The 17,271-nt window shown below is 39.4% G+C and overlaps 2 protein-coding genes across 3 annotated transcripts; one reads left to right on the top strand and one right to left on the bottom strand.

Moving 5' to 3' along the window:
- Nucleotides 1-851: 851 nt before the first annotated feature.
- On the top strand, nt 852-4,811 carry LOC148695621 (metacaspase-1-like). The gene is made up of 5 exons (XM_088697914.1): nt 852-1,450; nt 2,917-3,247; nt 3,819-3,939; nt 4,028-4,297; nt 4,401-4,811. The coding sequence occupies exons 1-5, from the start codon at nt 1,072-1,074 to the stop codon at nt 4,458-4,460; spliced, it is 1,161 nt and encodes a 386-aa protein (XP_088554040.1). The 5' UTR covers nt 852-1,071; the 3' UTR covers nt 4,461-4,811.
- A 2,523-nt stretch (nt 4,812-7,334) lies between these two features.
- Nucleotides 7,335-16,334, bottom strand: LOC137733412 (eukaryotic translation initiation factor 4G). Of its 2 annotated transcripts, XM_088697906.1 has the most exons (11): nt 16,159-16,334; nt 15,841-16,043; nt 15,444-15,583; nt 15,096-15,245; nt 14,800-14,873; nt 14,630-14,686; nt 13,466-14,336; nt 12,975-13,378; nt 9,764-12,879; nt 7,980-8,174; nt 7,335-7,881 (listed from the first exon to the last, which is right to left on the bottom strand). In XM_088697906.1, the coding sequence occupies exons 2-11, from the start codon at nt 15,996-15,998 to the stop codon at nt 7,551-7,553; spliced, it is 5,496 nt and encodes a 1,831-aa protein (XP_088554032.1). In that variant the 5' UTR covers nt 15,999-16,043; nt 16,159-16,334; the 3' UTR covers nt 7,335-7,550. The 2 variants fall into 2 exon arrangements, with proteins under 2 accessions (XP_088554032.1, XP_068328663.2); XM_068472562.2 differs by having other exon boundaries at nt 12,975-14,336.
- Between the last annotated feature and the right edge of the window lie 937 nt (nt 16,335-17,271).

Below are 17,271 nucleotides of genomic sequence, written 5' to 3'. Positions count from 1 at the left end.
TACAGCCCAAAAACCTCACGTACAAGTCCAACTACATCTTGAAGCCCATTCGTTGTAAAAATGCCACAAGCCAAGCCTAAAGTAAAGTCCTAGGCAGTATTTACAAAATGTGTCTTGCAGCGTGTGGAATATGTGGCGTGTGTTGTTTTTGTCTTAACTATTAAGTAAAGTTGGTTAAGTATTTTTTGTTAAATTTTGAAATTTAATTTCCTTTTTTTTATTAGTTTCTCTTAAAAATACGAACTTAATTAGTTGGCTGCTAGTTTTTTTTATTTTATATTCTGATGTATTTACAATAAGGATTAAGAGAAATAAATAATATCAAACTTATTATTTTCGAGATTCGAACATAAAGTTTCACATATATACATAACATACATACATAACATACAATAGTAAAAGTTTGATTTTTACTATTTTAGTGTGTAAGCTTTCTATATGCATTAAAAGAGATGTCGGGTTAAAACCTCTATACATAAAGGTATGCTTGTATCATACCAGTAGTACAAAAATAAAAATAAAAAAAATACAAGTTTCCCTCACCTCTCTTCTTTTATGTTTATTTTCTATGTCTGACACACGTATAAAATGAATAAACAAAGTGATACATTAATTTCATTACAATTCAATCTATAGCAAATGTTTGCTTATTTATAACAATTTTATTGTTATTAAAATTACAATTTGTAATTTTGTATACACGGTTGCGTCTTTTAATTATTTATTTTATTAAAAAGAATTCCCTAATTGTATCGTTAACGAAAGACCATTACAAAAAAAAAAAAAAAAAAGAAAAATGAAAAACGAATTCCCTACTTGAATTCAATACGTGTATTTCCAGCTTCTTCTTTTTTTCTTCTAGTTCGTGCGTAGGGAGCTTACACGCATCTCTCTCCCTCCATTTATCCAATTTCGCAGTTTCCATCAATCCCAATCCAAACCCAGTTTCCCTCTCTCTCTCTCTCTCTCTCTCTCTCTCTCTCTCTCTCAACAATCACAGAAATCCATAGCTCCCACTTTTTCCCATTCTACCTCTGCCCTTTTCTCCAAATTCCAGTTTGACCCGCCACCATGTATAATATGCTGGTGAATTGCTGCCACTGCCGCACCCCTCTCCAGCTGCCCCCCGGCGCCGATTCCATCCGCTGCGCAATCTGCCAGGGTGTCACTATAATTGCGGACTCACGTGGCCTCCATCAGCCTCCAGCCTCCCACGCGCCTCCACCTCCAGCTCCTTACTCTCACGCCCCGTCACCTCCCTCCCCCTACTGTCACGCGCCTCCAGGCCCTCCCCCCAACGCGCACGGGCGGAAGAAGGCTGTGATCTGCGGGATCTCGTATAAGTACTCGAGACATGAGCTCAAGGGTTGCATCAATGATGCCAAGTGCATGCGGTATCTCCTCATCAACAAGTTCCAGTTTCCAGACGATTGCATTGTCATGCTCACCGGTATACGTATATGCATGCATGCATGCAATTTGATTTTGCATAAGATAACATGTTGTGTGTAATTCTGAATATTTACTCTTGGTGTGCATGTACATGTTCTGTTTTTGTTGGGCGCAAATTTTGCGATGTGATTTGGTTTGGTTTCTGGTGATATGATTTGAATTAGTATGTTTTGAAGATGCCCTAGTGAAAAAGACTTTTGATTTGATATTTTCGACCGTAAAGGTTGCGGCTTTCGGGGTAGGATTTGTGAGAAAAAAAAGGTTTGGATGAGAAATGCAGCTGAATATTCTTAGTTGGTGACAGTTTTGAATCGGAAAATGGATTGTTTCCTACGTATTTGGATAATTTTTGTGAGAAGGTTCGGATGAGAAAAGAAACAGCTGAGAATCTTACGATGAAGTAAAAGTTTTAGGTAGGAGAGAAGGGAAGATATGAGTGATGTTAAAGGTGTGGATTTAATCACTGATGATAAAAGGAAAAATGGCCCAAGATTTTTTGAACTACTAGGTATTGAATTTGCAATGTGTGCTTTATCTTTGGCAATTAATTATCAAGATTGTCAATAGCTAATCTGGCTAAAGGGAGGGGTCATGAGTATTACGGTGACCTGTGGTTGTTAGTCTAGCCCCGTCTATCTGAATGATCGATCTCAGCTCAGGAAATGAGAAGTAGGTCACCAACTTCTACAAGATTCATAACTGCCTACATTGGTCTTGAGGGCGGATTAGGCGAATCCTGTTGGTATTCACCTATGACTCTTGATTTTCTTCCTCGAACAATAAAAGACGTTACTTCTCCCAACTACACTAGCTGAACAAGACGGTTACCAACAATTAGCTCAACGTAAGGAATGCTGTCAGGGAACTTGGGCAACAAATTGTTGTGCTTGATTTGATTGTTTGATCCTCAATGCGCTTATTCTATATCAGACTTATGGAGCTTGTGTGGCTTTCATACTGAGATTTTACAGTCCATAGGAACCTTAGGTCAAGAACCGTAGATATGTACATGGAGAACATTTACTGTGTTAGCACTTGCAGGATTATTTTATATCAGAACTTGCGGGATAATATTGCAACTTCCGGATTGTTGTCATTAAGTTGCACAAAAATCACTCATTCTTGTAGCTTTACCCTGATCATCATTGGTGGTTTCTTTCTTGATAACCTTTGCCCCCTTGATATCTATTGAAGCTTCTCCCCTTTTTGAGGTTAACCAAATGACAAAGCAAATGTTTATGTTGGGATTGAACTGCTAATAGTTTAGGAGGATTAGTTTTATTGCAATTTCCTTTTCCAAAGTTTTTGTCCTTTCAATGTTCTATAAACATTCAAGTACAGAGTCGTTTGCACTTCTTTCAGATGCTGTCATTCACCTTCTGAACCCTTTCGTGAATTGTATCTCAAGTTCTTGTTTTTAATAATACACGTAGTGTTAAATTGTACTCATTTTCTGAACTGCAGAAGAAGAAACTCACCCTTCCAAGATTCCGAACAAATACAACATTAGAATGGCATTACATTGGCTTGTACAAGGCTGTCAACCAGGAGACTCCCTCCTGTTTCATTACTCTGGTCATGGTTCACAGCAGAGGAATTATAATGGTGATGAAATTGATGGTTTTGATGAAACCCTTTGTCCCCTTGACTTCGAAACTCAGGGTATGATTGTTGATGATGAGATAAATGCAGCAATTGTAAGGCCCCTTCCACCCGGGGTTAAGCTTCATGCAATAATTGATGCTTGTCATAGTGGCACCGTACTAGATTTGCCCTTCCTTTGCAGAATGGACAGGTTAGTTTTCGGTAATTTTGATCCCGATATGTAGATTAACATTTGTCAGGTATGCATATGTATCATCTCATTAGTAACTGGAACCATATGAAAAATCAACAATTTCCATTTCTGAACATTATACTTTTGGTGAGATGGACTTCCATCTAGTAATCATGCTAGACCTGCCGAAAAATGGCCAGTTCAGAGGTTAGACACTTAAGGCATTTGCCTTGAGCCCCTTTCGAGCGAAGACTTCAAAATATTAAATTCTTGTTTGGGCGTATTTTAAAAGAAATGGGGAACCAAATCCTTAAAAAGTCTTTTCCTTAAGTTCCTGCTGTTATAGTTTGAGTCCAATGAGTTTGCCAGTTTCCATATGCTAAAGGCAGAACTTTCGCTATTGTTCCGTTATCTGAACTTATGCATGTATGATCTTATAATGTCCAGTTAAACATGGTGCTTATGAGTATTGTCATCATTCTCGAATTCTGTTGTGTTCTTCCCCTGATTTTCAATGTGTCTACCTACTTGATTACCCCTCATCTAAAATGGGATTTCTTATGATAGATAATTTCACTCCTTGATTTAGGGGCGGACGATATGTATGGGAGGATCATCGCCCTTCATCAGGCATGTGGAAAGGATCAGGCGGTGGAGAAGTCATTTCCTTCAGTGGTTGTGATGATGATCAGACGTCTGCTGATACATCAGTAAGTTTGGGGGAAAAAATAGAGTTGGTAAAACTATAGTTTAAACTCCTACTAGAACATTATCTGATCTAATGCTTTATGGGTACAGGCTCTATCGAAGATCACATCAACAGGTGCTATGACTTTCTGCTTCATCCAAGCAATTGAGCGTGGACAAGCGAGTACCTATGGAAGCATACTCAATTCTATGCGTTCTACCATTCGAAGTACGGGTACGGGTGGTGGTGGTGGTGGAGGCCTTGGTGGCGGCAGATTAACATCTCTCCTTGGTGGTGGTGGTGGTGGTGGCGGTGGTGCTGTGACATCCCTAGTCAGCATGCTTCTGACAGGAGGCAGTGCTACTGGCGGGCTTAAACAGGTATTGTCTTGCGTAACATTTATTAGGTTTTCAAGTTACATGCTGGTTTATAGTCATACGATACTAACAGCCTGATGCGTCGCTTTGGTTTGCTTTGTGGTAGGAACCGCAACTAACTGCCTGCGAGCCATTTGATGTGTATACTAAACCTTTCTCCCTATGATTCTTTTCTGTCTACATGCAGATTAACATATATATATATATATTGCGAAAAGAAAAGGTAATTTAGGTCTAGATTCTGGAGGGAGGATACAAATCCTTTGATGAGTAATAAATAGATGAACACATTTTTTTATTGTTGTGGTGAAACAATGGCAATTGTAAATTGTGATTTTGTGTCCGTTTACTTGTTACTGTTCTCTTCTTAACAGGTTAGTATGTAAGCAAAATCTTGTATTGTGTTTTTGGCTAATCACTTTAAAACTTTGTTTTGCATTAGATTGTAGAAACAATTACACTCCGATTCTACCAGAATTTGGTTTCTTGAAGAAAAAGAAAGGAACACTAGTGTTAATGTGTTTTGTGTTGGGCAGTGTTGCTGCAAATCTCCTTAGTTGAACATTTTATGATCCTTGGAGTTTTCGGCATTTTTGTTTATTAAAGTTTTATAGTTCTCTTAGCTGAGTCCAAAACTGTAAAGAATAGAAATGAAAGAAATTAAGCACTTTTTTTTTTTTTTTTTAAAATTTTGTCAAAGAAAGAAATTAAGCACTTAAACTGTTGCTACGCAAGAGAAAACACTGTTTTTGTTAGAGGAATATCATACATATAATGCAAGACATTGAATCTACTTGTTACCAAACATGCTCCCCTCGTCTTCCAAGCAAAGCAGCACTTCTACAATATTACCTCTCGCTCTCTTCGAGCACTTCCAGTGTAGCAAGGCCTCTTTGGAAAATAAGCAACTCAATCTTCTTAAATGCACAGTAACTATCTAAGTGCAACTTCACTCATAAGCTGAATAACCTTAGACAATTTGTATTAAAATATTATCATTTTTTATTTTATAAAACAATAAAAGATAACTAACTTTATTATTAATTTTGGATAATAATAAAAGATTGGTAGAAAGTATTTGAAATATTGAAATGTAGTGTAAAAGTAAAAGGACATGGTCAGGTATTTATAGAAAAAGGGGAAAATTGTAGTAATGGTTTCTCAACTTTATTTCCATGACCATTAGTCCTCCAACTTGTCAAAATGTGTAGCTATAGTCATTTTTGCTAACACCGTCAATAGTTCTGTTAAAATCAATCACGTGCGTGGCACATGAGTCTAACTGTAGGGGCAATTAAGGAAACATATTATTTCCCTTGGGTTGGAGTCGATTGAACGCAGCAAAGGGGGCTGGATAGGGTTTTGCGAGGAGGGTTATTTGAGTTGTTTGAGTGTTCAATCCCTCCAAAACTGATAATACTAAGTGCACTTGGGTTTGCAATCGGAAATTTGGGTGTTTTAAGGTTTGATTTCAGGGTTAGTTTAGCGGAGGACGATGGAGTTGTCGGATGTCATGAGATTGCCAACGATGGAATTACATTCCTCCTCATCTTGTCTTCTTGGTACTACTATAACACATCCATGCATTTCCTCTAGGCCTTTTTCCTCATTGGCAGTGGCTTCCAGATTATTCATGTTGCTCTCGGGTTGAGTGAATTGCCTTCTCCTCCGTGCTTTCTCCTCTATGCCAGTGCAATAAAGCCATCTCCCTTCTCCTCTATACTAGTGCAGTAAAGCTCTTCCACACCACATCGTCCATAACCGCTTTGAAACTGAATTTCGGCGGTTGTTTTCCTTCATTAAAAGCTGATTACTGCAATACAGGTTGGGAATTTGAGAATTGGGCATGGAGGAAGTTTCAATTGGGGGATGGTATCGACTTCAACTTGGGAAATAATATGTTTCCTTAATTGCCCCTATAGTCAATCTCATGTGCCATGCACATGATTGAATTTAATAGATTTATTGACGGTGTTAAGGAAAATGATCATAACTACACATTTTGACAAATTAAGGGATCAATGGTCATGGAAATAAAGTTGAGGGACCATTGCTACAATTTCCTCTAAAAAAATTATAATTTTTTAATATTTTTAATTAGTTTTTATTTTATTTAATAATTTTCTAATAGTTTGAATATTTTAGATTGTGGTTGATGTCAGCCTTGCGTCACATAAGCAGGGTGCTGGGCTAGGCAATTGTTGTCTAACTTCTCGCCCGAGTGGGCTGGAGTGTTTTGGGGAGGGGGAGGGAGTGGATTTGGTTGCCAATAGGCAAAGCAATAAGCTACGATGGAGTTACTCTTATCAAGACCCGGAATGTGTCAATACCAAGCTACTCAATAGTTTGCCGTTGCGCATTTCATTCCCAACGAGCAAGCAGGAACACTAGAAAGAAGTAATGGTGGCCACAAGAGTTTAATCTTTTTCCTAAAGCATGGATGAGATAAGAGATGTAGCATTGGTTCTTGAAAAATTTGACTCAACTGGAGTTTTGGTCTTTAATTTAAAAATTCATGAGCATTGGCCACAAACTTGTTAAAATGTGGAGCAAGTACTTCAAGTTACACCGTTGGTTGTTAGAACTTGTGTCCCTTAATGCTTCTTAAAACTTTTTTCTTTTGAACAGAAGTTATAATAACATCATAAAGGAATATTGTTCTGGATCAAAGCTCCAATTAGGTCAAATACAAGGACTAATACTGCAATTTTCTTTTCTAATGAGACAGGAAATAAATTGAACAATAAACTGATTCTGCCTATGATATGAATTGCATATGCAAAAGGTACGAGGCATTCTGGTCATACTTTGTTCCTGAGTGAAAGCAACAACATCAGAGGATCTTCAGGCAATCGAACATTATTGAGGAACCATAAACTCCTTTCGCTCTCACTTTGTATGGAATAAAAAACCGAACCTACTCCAAGGCTTCAAAAGTAGTCAAATCATTCAGTCTAAAACTTTACAGAAACCGACGGAAGAAGAGAAACGGAGCATTGAGATGTACAGAGATTGCTAGAAAGAGCAATTGACAAGCGACGAGAAAATGATGCTCAATTGAACCTTTCGTCACTGCAGAAATATTGTTAAGAAATAACATTAAAACATGGAGAATGATTAACCCCCCACCCCATCCCATTACATAAATTTCCCAGTGCCCTCCATAAAAAATATTTTTGCAAATTCGTCCAGAACCCTACTAAAAGCACTAGCCATGAATTCCTTCTAGCACGATTACAACGAGCATCGCTAATCTCTAAATAAATTTCTCTAGTATCCTTGATTTGAGAGGATCTGGGGGGCGAAAAGTCTCTAACCGCAAGTTGGAGGACATACGGATCTCATTCAAACCGCTATCTCCTTTCTCTGATTTGATAATCTCCAAGACGCTCCCAAGAACGTTGCCTGCAAGCCCGATTTTCAGAAGATGCCCTGGCTGCTCTCCACCCTCTTGTATTAATTGGCCAATCTGATTCAAGGAAATGACATTTTCTAAAATGACTTTCGCAAAGATAAGGCCAAGAAACTCCGGTGCTTTCGGGGCATCGTTCACTGCATCCTCTAAGGTGGACAGAACAGCTTCAAACCTGAGCAGATAAAAGAAGAAATTAAATAATAGAAAAACGCACAATACCGAGAAGACCGTCAATTTCAATATCCAAACGCACATGTAAACTTTTCCTACCCTTTGATGAGCTGAGGCTGACTCAAAGTTCCATCATGGGTCTTTGTAAGCTTGACTAGAAGCTTTGCCAAGAGATGTCTTTCAGTGTCCTTCCTCTCAAAAGAGTCTGTGACCCAAAGAGATATAATCGACGGATGGAAGCTTGGTGAGTTCAGCTCTTTAATGCATAAAGCAACCTCCTTCTCGTCTCGAGCACTGAAAATATGAAGGAAAACAAAATTGAGGAAGAGCATATGAAAAATCTTTAACGAGAGTTTTAGGAAGTTGTATAATACATCACACCCATGTAAAGACAATGCTACAGTTATTACTGTCAACAACATAAACCACATATGAGGTGCGTAAAAATAATAATAAACCACTGCAGACCTCCTATTCCAAAATGGATCCATTCTTTTAGAACAGTTCTGCTTGCTTTCCCGTAATTATATAATTAAAATAAAAAACCATATATGTAGAACACCATCTAAGATGAGTTCTTGGAAAGCCAATGATTGAACATCAACAATATATACTAAATCTTTAAATGCCAAAGATTAAGATCATCCACCATACATAGGTCTGATTCTGACATCAAATGGATGCATCAGGGCAAGAATGAGTTCTTTTTTTTTTATTTTTTTTTATTTTTAGAAGAAATAAAAGAGAATGAGTTGTTTTAATATGGTAAGAAGAAAGAAGAACCCGGGGAAACATGACCGGCCACAATTAAACCATACACATTTAGATATCACATTACTTGTCATTGCACTCACTGCATTCAAGTCAACCTAGAAGTTTCCAAAGTAGCAGGTCAAATGTTGTACAAAGTCTACAATTCTCCATGCCAAAATAACTTCCCAAGGTTTCTCAATATCCGTGAACGCACAACAATAAATTCAGCAAAAAATTAAGAGGATACCCCTCCTAAAAATTAAGACATCCGTGACAAAAGATAAAAAAAGATTTTCATCTTCAACAGCATAAAATGATCCAAACTTATTTATTGCCATATCTGCATTATTTATGCAGAGAAACCCTAAAGTATATTTTTCAACAGATGTGAAAAAACATAACGATTTGAACAATTGCAATCATATGGTTTAACTAAAACAACTGGTCAACTGCATAAGAAGTGAGTTTTCCAACTGAGCTCTAACAATTACAGATGAGTTAGTTATCAGGAGGAATGTTAAGAGTAGATAGTAATCAATCTTACCGCCTGCATTATTTTATTTTCTTTTCCAAAACAAATATTTAAAATTAGGACCTCTACGTACACCTCACTCATCCCATGCCACTTGAGCTTGGCTTATGGATCCCATATTCTACCAACTACATTTCCGAGAGTCCGAACGAATTGTGTATACCACTTTACAACATAGCATACAAGTAATCGCACAACAAAATCCATCACAACTAACTCAACTCCTTTACTTATATTGTTTTTTTTATTTTCCTTTCTGTCTTCTGTTCCACCTGTGGGGTCCATTCAATGCCAGAGAAACAATCCCGATTCTATTTATGCAACTTGAAGTTGACCAAAAAAATTGACAGATGACCAACCATTGCTCCTTAGTCCTATCCATTCCCCATAGACACACAACGAATACAAAATCACATTAAGCAAATCATAGGCAGATTATTTTAGCATGCAGAGAACTATCACATCTGAAAGATGCATTGAACTAAGAAAATAACATAAACAAATTAGAACACTCTAAAGCATGCATGAGACAAGAATTTCTTAACCCAAAAGAAAAAAGTAATAAGAAAGGACTGCTCTCTCAAAAATAAGAATATACCTGTAAAATTCTTTAATTGCTGCCAAAGACATATCTCTAAGATGGTCTTCTGTCAATACATTTTCTGAAGGAACATTTTGTGTTAAAGTTGCTCCATGTGCACGTGTGGGTGGTGAAGTTGGAAGAGTTCTATGATCTGAACTCCTCATGTCCCTACCACCAAAACTTAAATTACGCTCTGACACACTTGACTGATCATAAGCAGCTGGACCTGAAAATCTATCTGGCATATATCTTGGCACAGGATCCTCCCTTGCGTTGTAAGTTGTCTGCTCTGAAAGAGAACTGAAACCATTCGAACCAGCAGTCATCCTCCTAGAATCGACAGCACTGGGAGGCATCTCAGCCAAAGGAGCAGCCGACATTGATGGTGGTCCTCTGATGGACATTCCTCTGGCAAGACCACCCTGGGGACCCAAAGTTATAGAATCATCACCAATCGGTCTTTGTGTCAAGGGAACTGACAAGGTCCTACTCTCATAAGAATGTCTTTCATCTGTACGGACATCCTGACTGCCATAACCACGAACCTGAGCAGGCATCCCACGGAAACCACCCATATGGGCATTAGGTGAAGATAACATAGTCGATCCTCTTGGACTGAATTCCATAGGAGGCCCCCTTCTAGCTGATGGATTGATTCCAGGACCACGGGCCAGCCTACTAGACTGTGCCTGTCGTTCTTGTGCAGCATCTCTGTGTACTTCCTCAATCTTTTTTGGTCCTTCAACTTTCCTCCTCTGCTGCCATTTATTCTTTCTCAAATCAATTGCATCCTTCAACATGAACCTAACCCTAGAAGATAATTTCATGTTATTCGATAAGCTTTTCACCCTTTCAAAATATGCATCCATGTGCTCCTTGGCTTTCGGATGATCAATCATCTCCCCAATTGTGCTCATTAGTTTGCACAAAGCTTCAATATCTTCCTCGTCTGGAGTCTGTTGCTGACCTAACAACTTTTTAATGCATTCGTGCATTATTCTCTCAGTCAACATTTTCTTTTTGTAAAGCTCCCCAATTAATCTAATGTTACCCAACATTCGTCTTCGCGCTTTGATTCTTTTCTCCTCTCTTTCTTCTTCAGACTGTTTCACCTGACCCTCCTCATCGGCCTTATTGGCCTCCTCTTGCTCTCTTTCTCCCCTCTCAAATTCCTCCTGGCACTTGTTCAAAAGCAATCTCTTAAAAGTTATCTTTTCATTGTCTTCACTGAAATCAGGCAACTCTCCGGCTAGATAAAAACAGAAGTTAGCATACATCTCACAGAAAGTAGGCTCCATAAGAGCCTTGTCAAAGATCTGTGAAATGACACCAGTTAGAGTCGTCGCATTATCTATATTAACAGCTTTCACTTGCTCGAATAGTTTTTCAAAGTTTTGAGGAGTTAACTTGTTCAGTATAGCCTTTAACTGCCTTTGCTTGGCCTGCTCTTCATCACTCACTTTACCCACTTCATACTTCCTGTCAGCTTTGTGCATCACCTGTAATGGAGTATGAGGAGAAGGCATCAAGCCCTTAGGTTGAAAATTTGTAGCTCTCTGCCACCTGTCAGCATCAGAATTATTTCTTTGCATCCCTCCCTGATGACCAACAGAGTGACCAGGCCCAGGCAGGATCCCTCTAACATGCTGCTGAACTGGTGTCGGTGCACGTGGATTCTTCAAAACACCAAAATTTGGTCCTTGGCCAGTTCGGAAATTGGCAGCACCTCCCTTATTCCATCTATCATCATCCATTATTCCACTCCCACGACGGTCAAGTCTTGCGGCCCCTCCTTGCCTATCAACAATTCTTCCCGGACTAGGGAGCGAATCATAATCAATAGAAGGAGCAGCATTCACATTAGCATCCAAGATCTCTGCTATATCAGGCTCAATTTTAAAACCTTCTGGAAGCTCAGTAAATTGCTCAGTAAACTTCAACAGGAAATCTCTGGAATATTTCTTCGCCCCATGTTCATGTCCATCTTTGTCAAAATCATCCACTCCACATACCTGCTCTCCAGTATCTGAGGTTTCCAGTTTTGGGGGAGAGATGTCAGCAGCGTCTTCCCAATCCTCTGGCTCAGCTTTAACCGGTGCATCTTTCTCTCTCCCTACAGCATCTTGCTGAGGAGCATCAGCAGCTACCTGCTTTGAAATTATACTGGTCATAATACTTTCAGTGTTTTCAATACCCTTCTTTTCTTCAGGGTTCTTGTATGCCACATAAAGATCAGAGGTCACGCCTGCAGCATCTGCCTTAGAAAGAGCTTCTTTTCTTTTCTTCTTCCCCTTTGAAAAACTACTCTTAGTTCTACTCAGTTCAGGTTTGTCCCTGAAGTCTGACACTGTAAGAGAATCCCCACCACTACCAATATTCTCAATATTTCCCCCACCACCACCAATATTCTCCTCACATGTACCTTCAGTTTCAGTTTTTGAAGTTCTACCTGAAAGTTCGGTAGTTTGAACAGAAGCAGAATGCTGCTCTAATTTGCTAGATTTTGAAAAAAAAACTTCACTGCCCCCCATACTATCACTTCTGCTTAAAGAGGCATCCATTCCACCAGATTCTGCATGGAGACACTCGTAATGGCCCTGCCCTCCTTGTGCAGTGTCTGAGATCGCAACAGTACTTCCTTTAGCTGTTTCCTTCACAACAGAATGCTCTGCAGGTACTTTAGCAGATTCCAAAGGTTTTTCGGAGATGGATTCTGCAGAAATACCATGACCTTCAGTATCCTGTTTGTAATTTCCAGACAAACTTTGTTCTGCCTGTTTTTCTGCCCCCATCAAGTCACGCTGTCCTTGTTCATCTGGTTGTAAAGAACCGTCTAGTTGACTACGATGAATGGAATCTGAAGTACCAACAACCATCCCAGGAGCAGATATTTCAGAAGAGATGGGAATAGTGCATTGCCCAATACCTTCAGTCTTTGATTCCAAACAATCATCAGTAGGAGCACTAACATCTGACAGTGGTTCCTTCGCTGCCTTTGAAACAGATGCACTACTTACTGGAGCAAGAGTTGTATTAGCTTCTACAGTGCCAGAAACATCAGTAGTAGAAGGTATACCATGCTCTGCAGATTGAGACAGAACGCTTGATGTAGAGCTAGACTGCCCAACAACCTGTCATCAAGGATGTAGAATGATGACACAAATTTAAATGCTACCGTTAAAGAGAAGAAAATAGAAGGTTATCTAAAAGTACTGAAAATAAGTACCTGAAGCTGTGGTTGACCATTTCCCTTCTTCCCTGGCTTCTTTTGCTGATCTTTAATTGAGTTTGACCGACTAAGAGTTTCCTTTTTTCTGGGTTCAGTGATGATCACAACTGGTGCAGACTCCTCAGTTGGGGCAGCTGAAGAAGAGGACAAAAGATTTGAAACCTGTTTCTCAACTGAAGCAGTGGCAGGAGCATTTGCAGATACTTTTTCCATCACCGGCAATGATTTGAGGATGGATTGGTCACCAGCAGATTGGATAATTTCTCCAGATTGTCTCACAGGCTTCGATAATTCACCTTTTTCAACAACAGTTGAGCTGTTTGGCAATGGGTCGACAACCTTCTCTCCAACAGTTCCAGCAGGTGGTTTAATTACAACAGGAATAGTTGCTGATGGAACAGAGGCACTTATATTATGTACATCGCGTGCATGTTCCAGGTTAGGTGGATCCACCACATTGTGCATAAGGGACCCAGACTTGCTAACAGGCAGGGTACTATGCGATGACGGATTAATGAAAGGTACAGGTTGGGATCCCTGGCTGACTGGATAGCTGAACCTCGGTGCTTGTGAATTCGGTGGCATATGACTACTAGTTAAGGGATGAGAACTTGAAGCAGAATAATATAGGGAACTGGGATTGTAAGAATTGGCATAATAGGTGGTAGTATGAGGATGTGCAAATGATGGAATAGACTGGGATTGAGGAGGAATGTTTGGGTGAGTCCTGGGGGCTGACCCACTATCTGGATATGAATCTGTCCTTTTATCAAGCCTCAACTCTTCATGTGTATCTGGATGTGTAATCTTGACAGGAGTTTTACGAGGGCCGCCAAACTTCCTACCCTGTTGTTGGGGGTATTGTGATGCCATGCTGATCCCCAAGTTGCCCATCTGAGGTATTTGAGGACCCATTTGGGGGGTAAAAGTCATGTTCTGGCCCTGATGCATAATTCCTTGGGGCTGCATTGGATGGGGCTGGAGACCTTGAACAAACACTGGCTGCTGTACTTGAGTACTACCAATTGGTAATTGCATAGTCATTGGCATTTGAATTGCACTGGCACTCATACTCTGAGATTGGATCTGCTGGTTTGGGCCACCAAATTGCAATGGAACCTGCGGCTGATGAAATGGCATTGGCATGGACATCCCAGCCATTGGATGAGGAGAAGGTTTCTGAGTTTGACTAGGAGGGGGTGCATGTGAGATTTGCACATCCTTTTTAACCTTCGGTAACATATGAACCTCAGCAGCATTAGGTTGATCAATGGACACTGAATCTTTCCTTGGTAACTGCTGTTTAGGAACAGTAGGGACTGGCACTGAAGGCACAGCTCTAAAAGAATCATGGCGCGCCTGCATATTCAAGCATGACATAATGATTTCACAAATTAATAAACAAAATTGAAAAGCATAATGACACCAAATTACTCATTGAAATTAAGTCACCTTTAAATTCAAATACAAAGAATAATATTTCATTAAACAAGTAAACAGAAGGACATGATAGGAAGACATAAACTACTGTATACACACACTTCTGTCAAAAAACATCATGTGCAGTTGAACCAATCAGACTATTCAGTAAAAAAAAAAAAAAAAAAAAAAAAAACAGGCAGGAAGATGAGAGAGAAGAAAAACAAGCTAACCTGATCACGTTTCTGCTCATCTAAATTTGGGGGAGCTGAGCTGGTTCGAGCAGGAATCTACAAGGAACACAACCTTTCCGCTTTCAAAAACATGCTATAATTTGTTCGGCGCTTAGAAATACAGGAAATTAGAGAATTTTAATCAAGAGTTCGCTAGCATATAACAATACCTGCATCCCATTCATGAAGCCAGGGCTTATAGACCCAAACTGAAAGGCAAAGCCCTTGGACGCATCTCCTGGGGCTAAAACCAACAGAAAAAGTTAAAACCTGATTATTGGCATTTACTAATATACCATAAATCATATATCAGCATGTTAAAATCATTGCTAAATCGCCGATTTGGGATAACACTGCCAAGAGAATCTAGCATTGACATCACAACATTACTATATGACAGCGAAAATACGCCGACATTCCCCAACATTGAGTACAACAAAATCCATGGTCCAGAGTGTGAACTTACACTTTGCTGGTGTTGTGGGTGTTCTTGTGTCAGAAGTCGCGGAGGCAGATTGAGAAGTGGGAGCCTTTGGAACAGTTCGGGAGCTTCTCTGAGAGGCTGATGCTTCAGCTGTACGGGAAGCTGTGCTTGCAACAGGTGCATCAGAACCTCCTACATCAGATCAATCGCAGGAAAACATTGCCAAGAAATGAGAATCAAACAAAATGGGCAACAAAGATTTTAAAAGAAAACTCATTTATCTCAGATTCGCAAACTCCTTCAACTACCCATAAAAGTCTATCAAAACAATCACGACATTATCATATAAATTTCTAGACTGAAAGAGAACAGAAAGTTCGAAATCTGTACCATGTAATTGGGGCTGTACATGGGCTCCGTTTTGTACAACGCCACGTTGTGCAAAAGCAATACCGGAATCCTGAGTATTTACAGTGGTTACACTTGCCCTGGATTGTCCTCCTTGTGCATTGTTATTATTCTTCCTAAAACTGAATATTTGAAATAAAAATCATCAAACCCTAACTTCCAACAATCTCAAAAATTCCAAAACGTATTTAAAAAAAACCCCAATTTGAAATTACAATCAAAAGCAATATAATTGCATAGATTGTTAAAACTTCAAATTCAAGTAAAACTGATCAGAAACAAACTCTACACAAAGAAACATATGCAATGAGTAGATACGATACACACACAGATATATATATATATATATATATATATATATATATATATATAAACACACCTGCGGTTGGAGGAGATGGAAGGGCCGGGCCCACCGGCGCCGGTGCCCTTAGGGTAAGATGGTGAGTATCCCCTGTGCTGCTGATTAGAGCTTGCGGATCGCCCTGTTTTCCGGTACTGCGTCTCGTTCTTATCCGACCTTGATTGATTGAAGGACATATATTCCTACGCTTGATTCCCAATTTTTTTTCCTTCAAATTTTCTCTGCAACCAAACACGCAGATCCACAAACCCCAAATCAAATCAATCAAACCTAGTTGTCCGAAAATCGTACCGTAAGCGAGTGATTAAGAGAGTGATTAGGGTTTGATTGGAGTACCTGGAGAGTCAGTGAGGAGAAAGATTAGGGTTTTATTGGGAAACCATGAGAAAGCGCAGAGTGAAATGAAAGAAAAACTTGAAGAGAGAGAGAGAGAGAGAGAGAGAGAGTAGTTTTGGTGTTTTGGTAAGAGAAAGGAGAGTAGTTTTGGTGTTTTGGTAAGAGAGAGAAGGGGAAGGGGGGAGAGAGTGCGTGTTGTGGTAACAAACTGACCCGTCAAGTGGTCAAAAGGTAGGGTTTATAGGAGATCAGAAATCACAAAATCGAATGGGTCTTGTTTTTTTTCTTCCCTCTCTTTTCGTATTTTTATTTTAATTACCGTTCATTGTCCTCTTTTCTAATTATTTTTGCTTTTTACTTTTCATTCTTACCATTCATTTATTATTTCCTCCTTTTCTCTCTCAGTACCCTAGAGTATAGAGAATAACCCACCTCGCTAAGCAACCTAAAATAAAACAAAAACCTAAAAAGCTTAGTCGCTCCTATTTATTTTTTTCGTTTTCTTTTTAATAGAAAAAGACTGCATTAAAGAGAGGCATCCGGTTTGGATAAAATCAAAGAGGAATGCCCGATGGGCTTCTAAAGGAAGAGTTCTATCCCAAACATGAAAATCAGATACCGAATAACCCACTCTGGTAATAGCATCCGTCAGAAAATTTGTTTTCCTAAGGACATGCTTCCAGCAAATCTCCTCAAACAACCCGACAAGCCAGCGGATATCTTCTAAGATGGTCTTCAATCTCCAAGGGGGGTTATAAGCTCCACTGATAGACTGAATCACCAGTTTTGAATCACCCTCCACCACAATACGAGTCAAGCCCTTAGCCTTAGCCAACCACCGGCCATCCCGCAACGCCAGGCATTCTGCAACCAGTCTAATAGTACTTTTTTCACTTCTAAATCAGAGTTTTTCTTGTCTGTCAATCTTGTGCCAATATGACTTACACATTAGTCCATACGAGTCAAGCCCTTAGCCTTAGCCAATCACAGGCCATCCCAAAATGCCAAGCATTCCGGAACCAGTCTAATAGTATTTTTTTTCACTTCTAAATTAGAGTTTTTCTTGTCTGTCAATCTAGTGCCAATATGACTTACACATTAGTCCATATGAGT

Source organism: Pyrus communis, chromosome 7 (assembly GCF_041283825.1).
Source record: "Pyrus communis isolate YQ-2024b chromosome 7, ASM4128382v1, whole genome shotgun sequence".
Lineage (NCBI taxonomy): Eukaryota > Viridiplantae > Streptophyta > Magnoliopsida > Rosales > Rosaceae > Pyrus > Pyrus communis.
The sequence above is the reverse complement of the archived record's forward strand: the minus strand, read 5'-3'. Positions and strand labels throughout refer to the sequence as shown.

Bases quoted from the DNA above. Each gene is read 5' to 3' on its own strand.
- LOC137733412 (XM_068472562.2), bottom strand. From the start codon at position 15,998: ATGTCCTTCAATCAATCAAGGTCGGATAAGAACGAGACGCAGTACCGG. The intron at 15,246-15,443 runs GTACAGATTTCG...GATCTGATGTAG, and splicing joins TGTACAGCCCCAATTACATG to GAGGTTCTGATGCACCTGTT. The intron at 7,882-7,979 runs GTAGGAAAAGTT...TTATCTGCTCAG, and splicing joins CAGCCTCAGCTCATCAAAGG to GTTTGAAGCTGTTCTGTCCA.
- LOC148695621 (XM_088697914.1), top strand. From the start codon at position 1,072: ATGTATAATATGCTGGTGAATTGCTGCCACTGCCGCACCCCTCTCCAG. The intron at 1,451-2,916 runs GTATACGTATAT...TCTGAACTGCAG, and splicing joins TTGCATTGTCATGCTCACCG to AAGAAGAAACTCACCCTTCC. The intron at 3,940-4,027 runs GTAAGTTTGGGG...TTATGGGTACAG, and splicing joins AGACGTCTGCTGATACATCA to GCTCTATCGAAGATCACATC.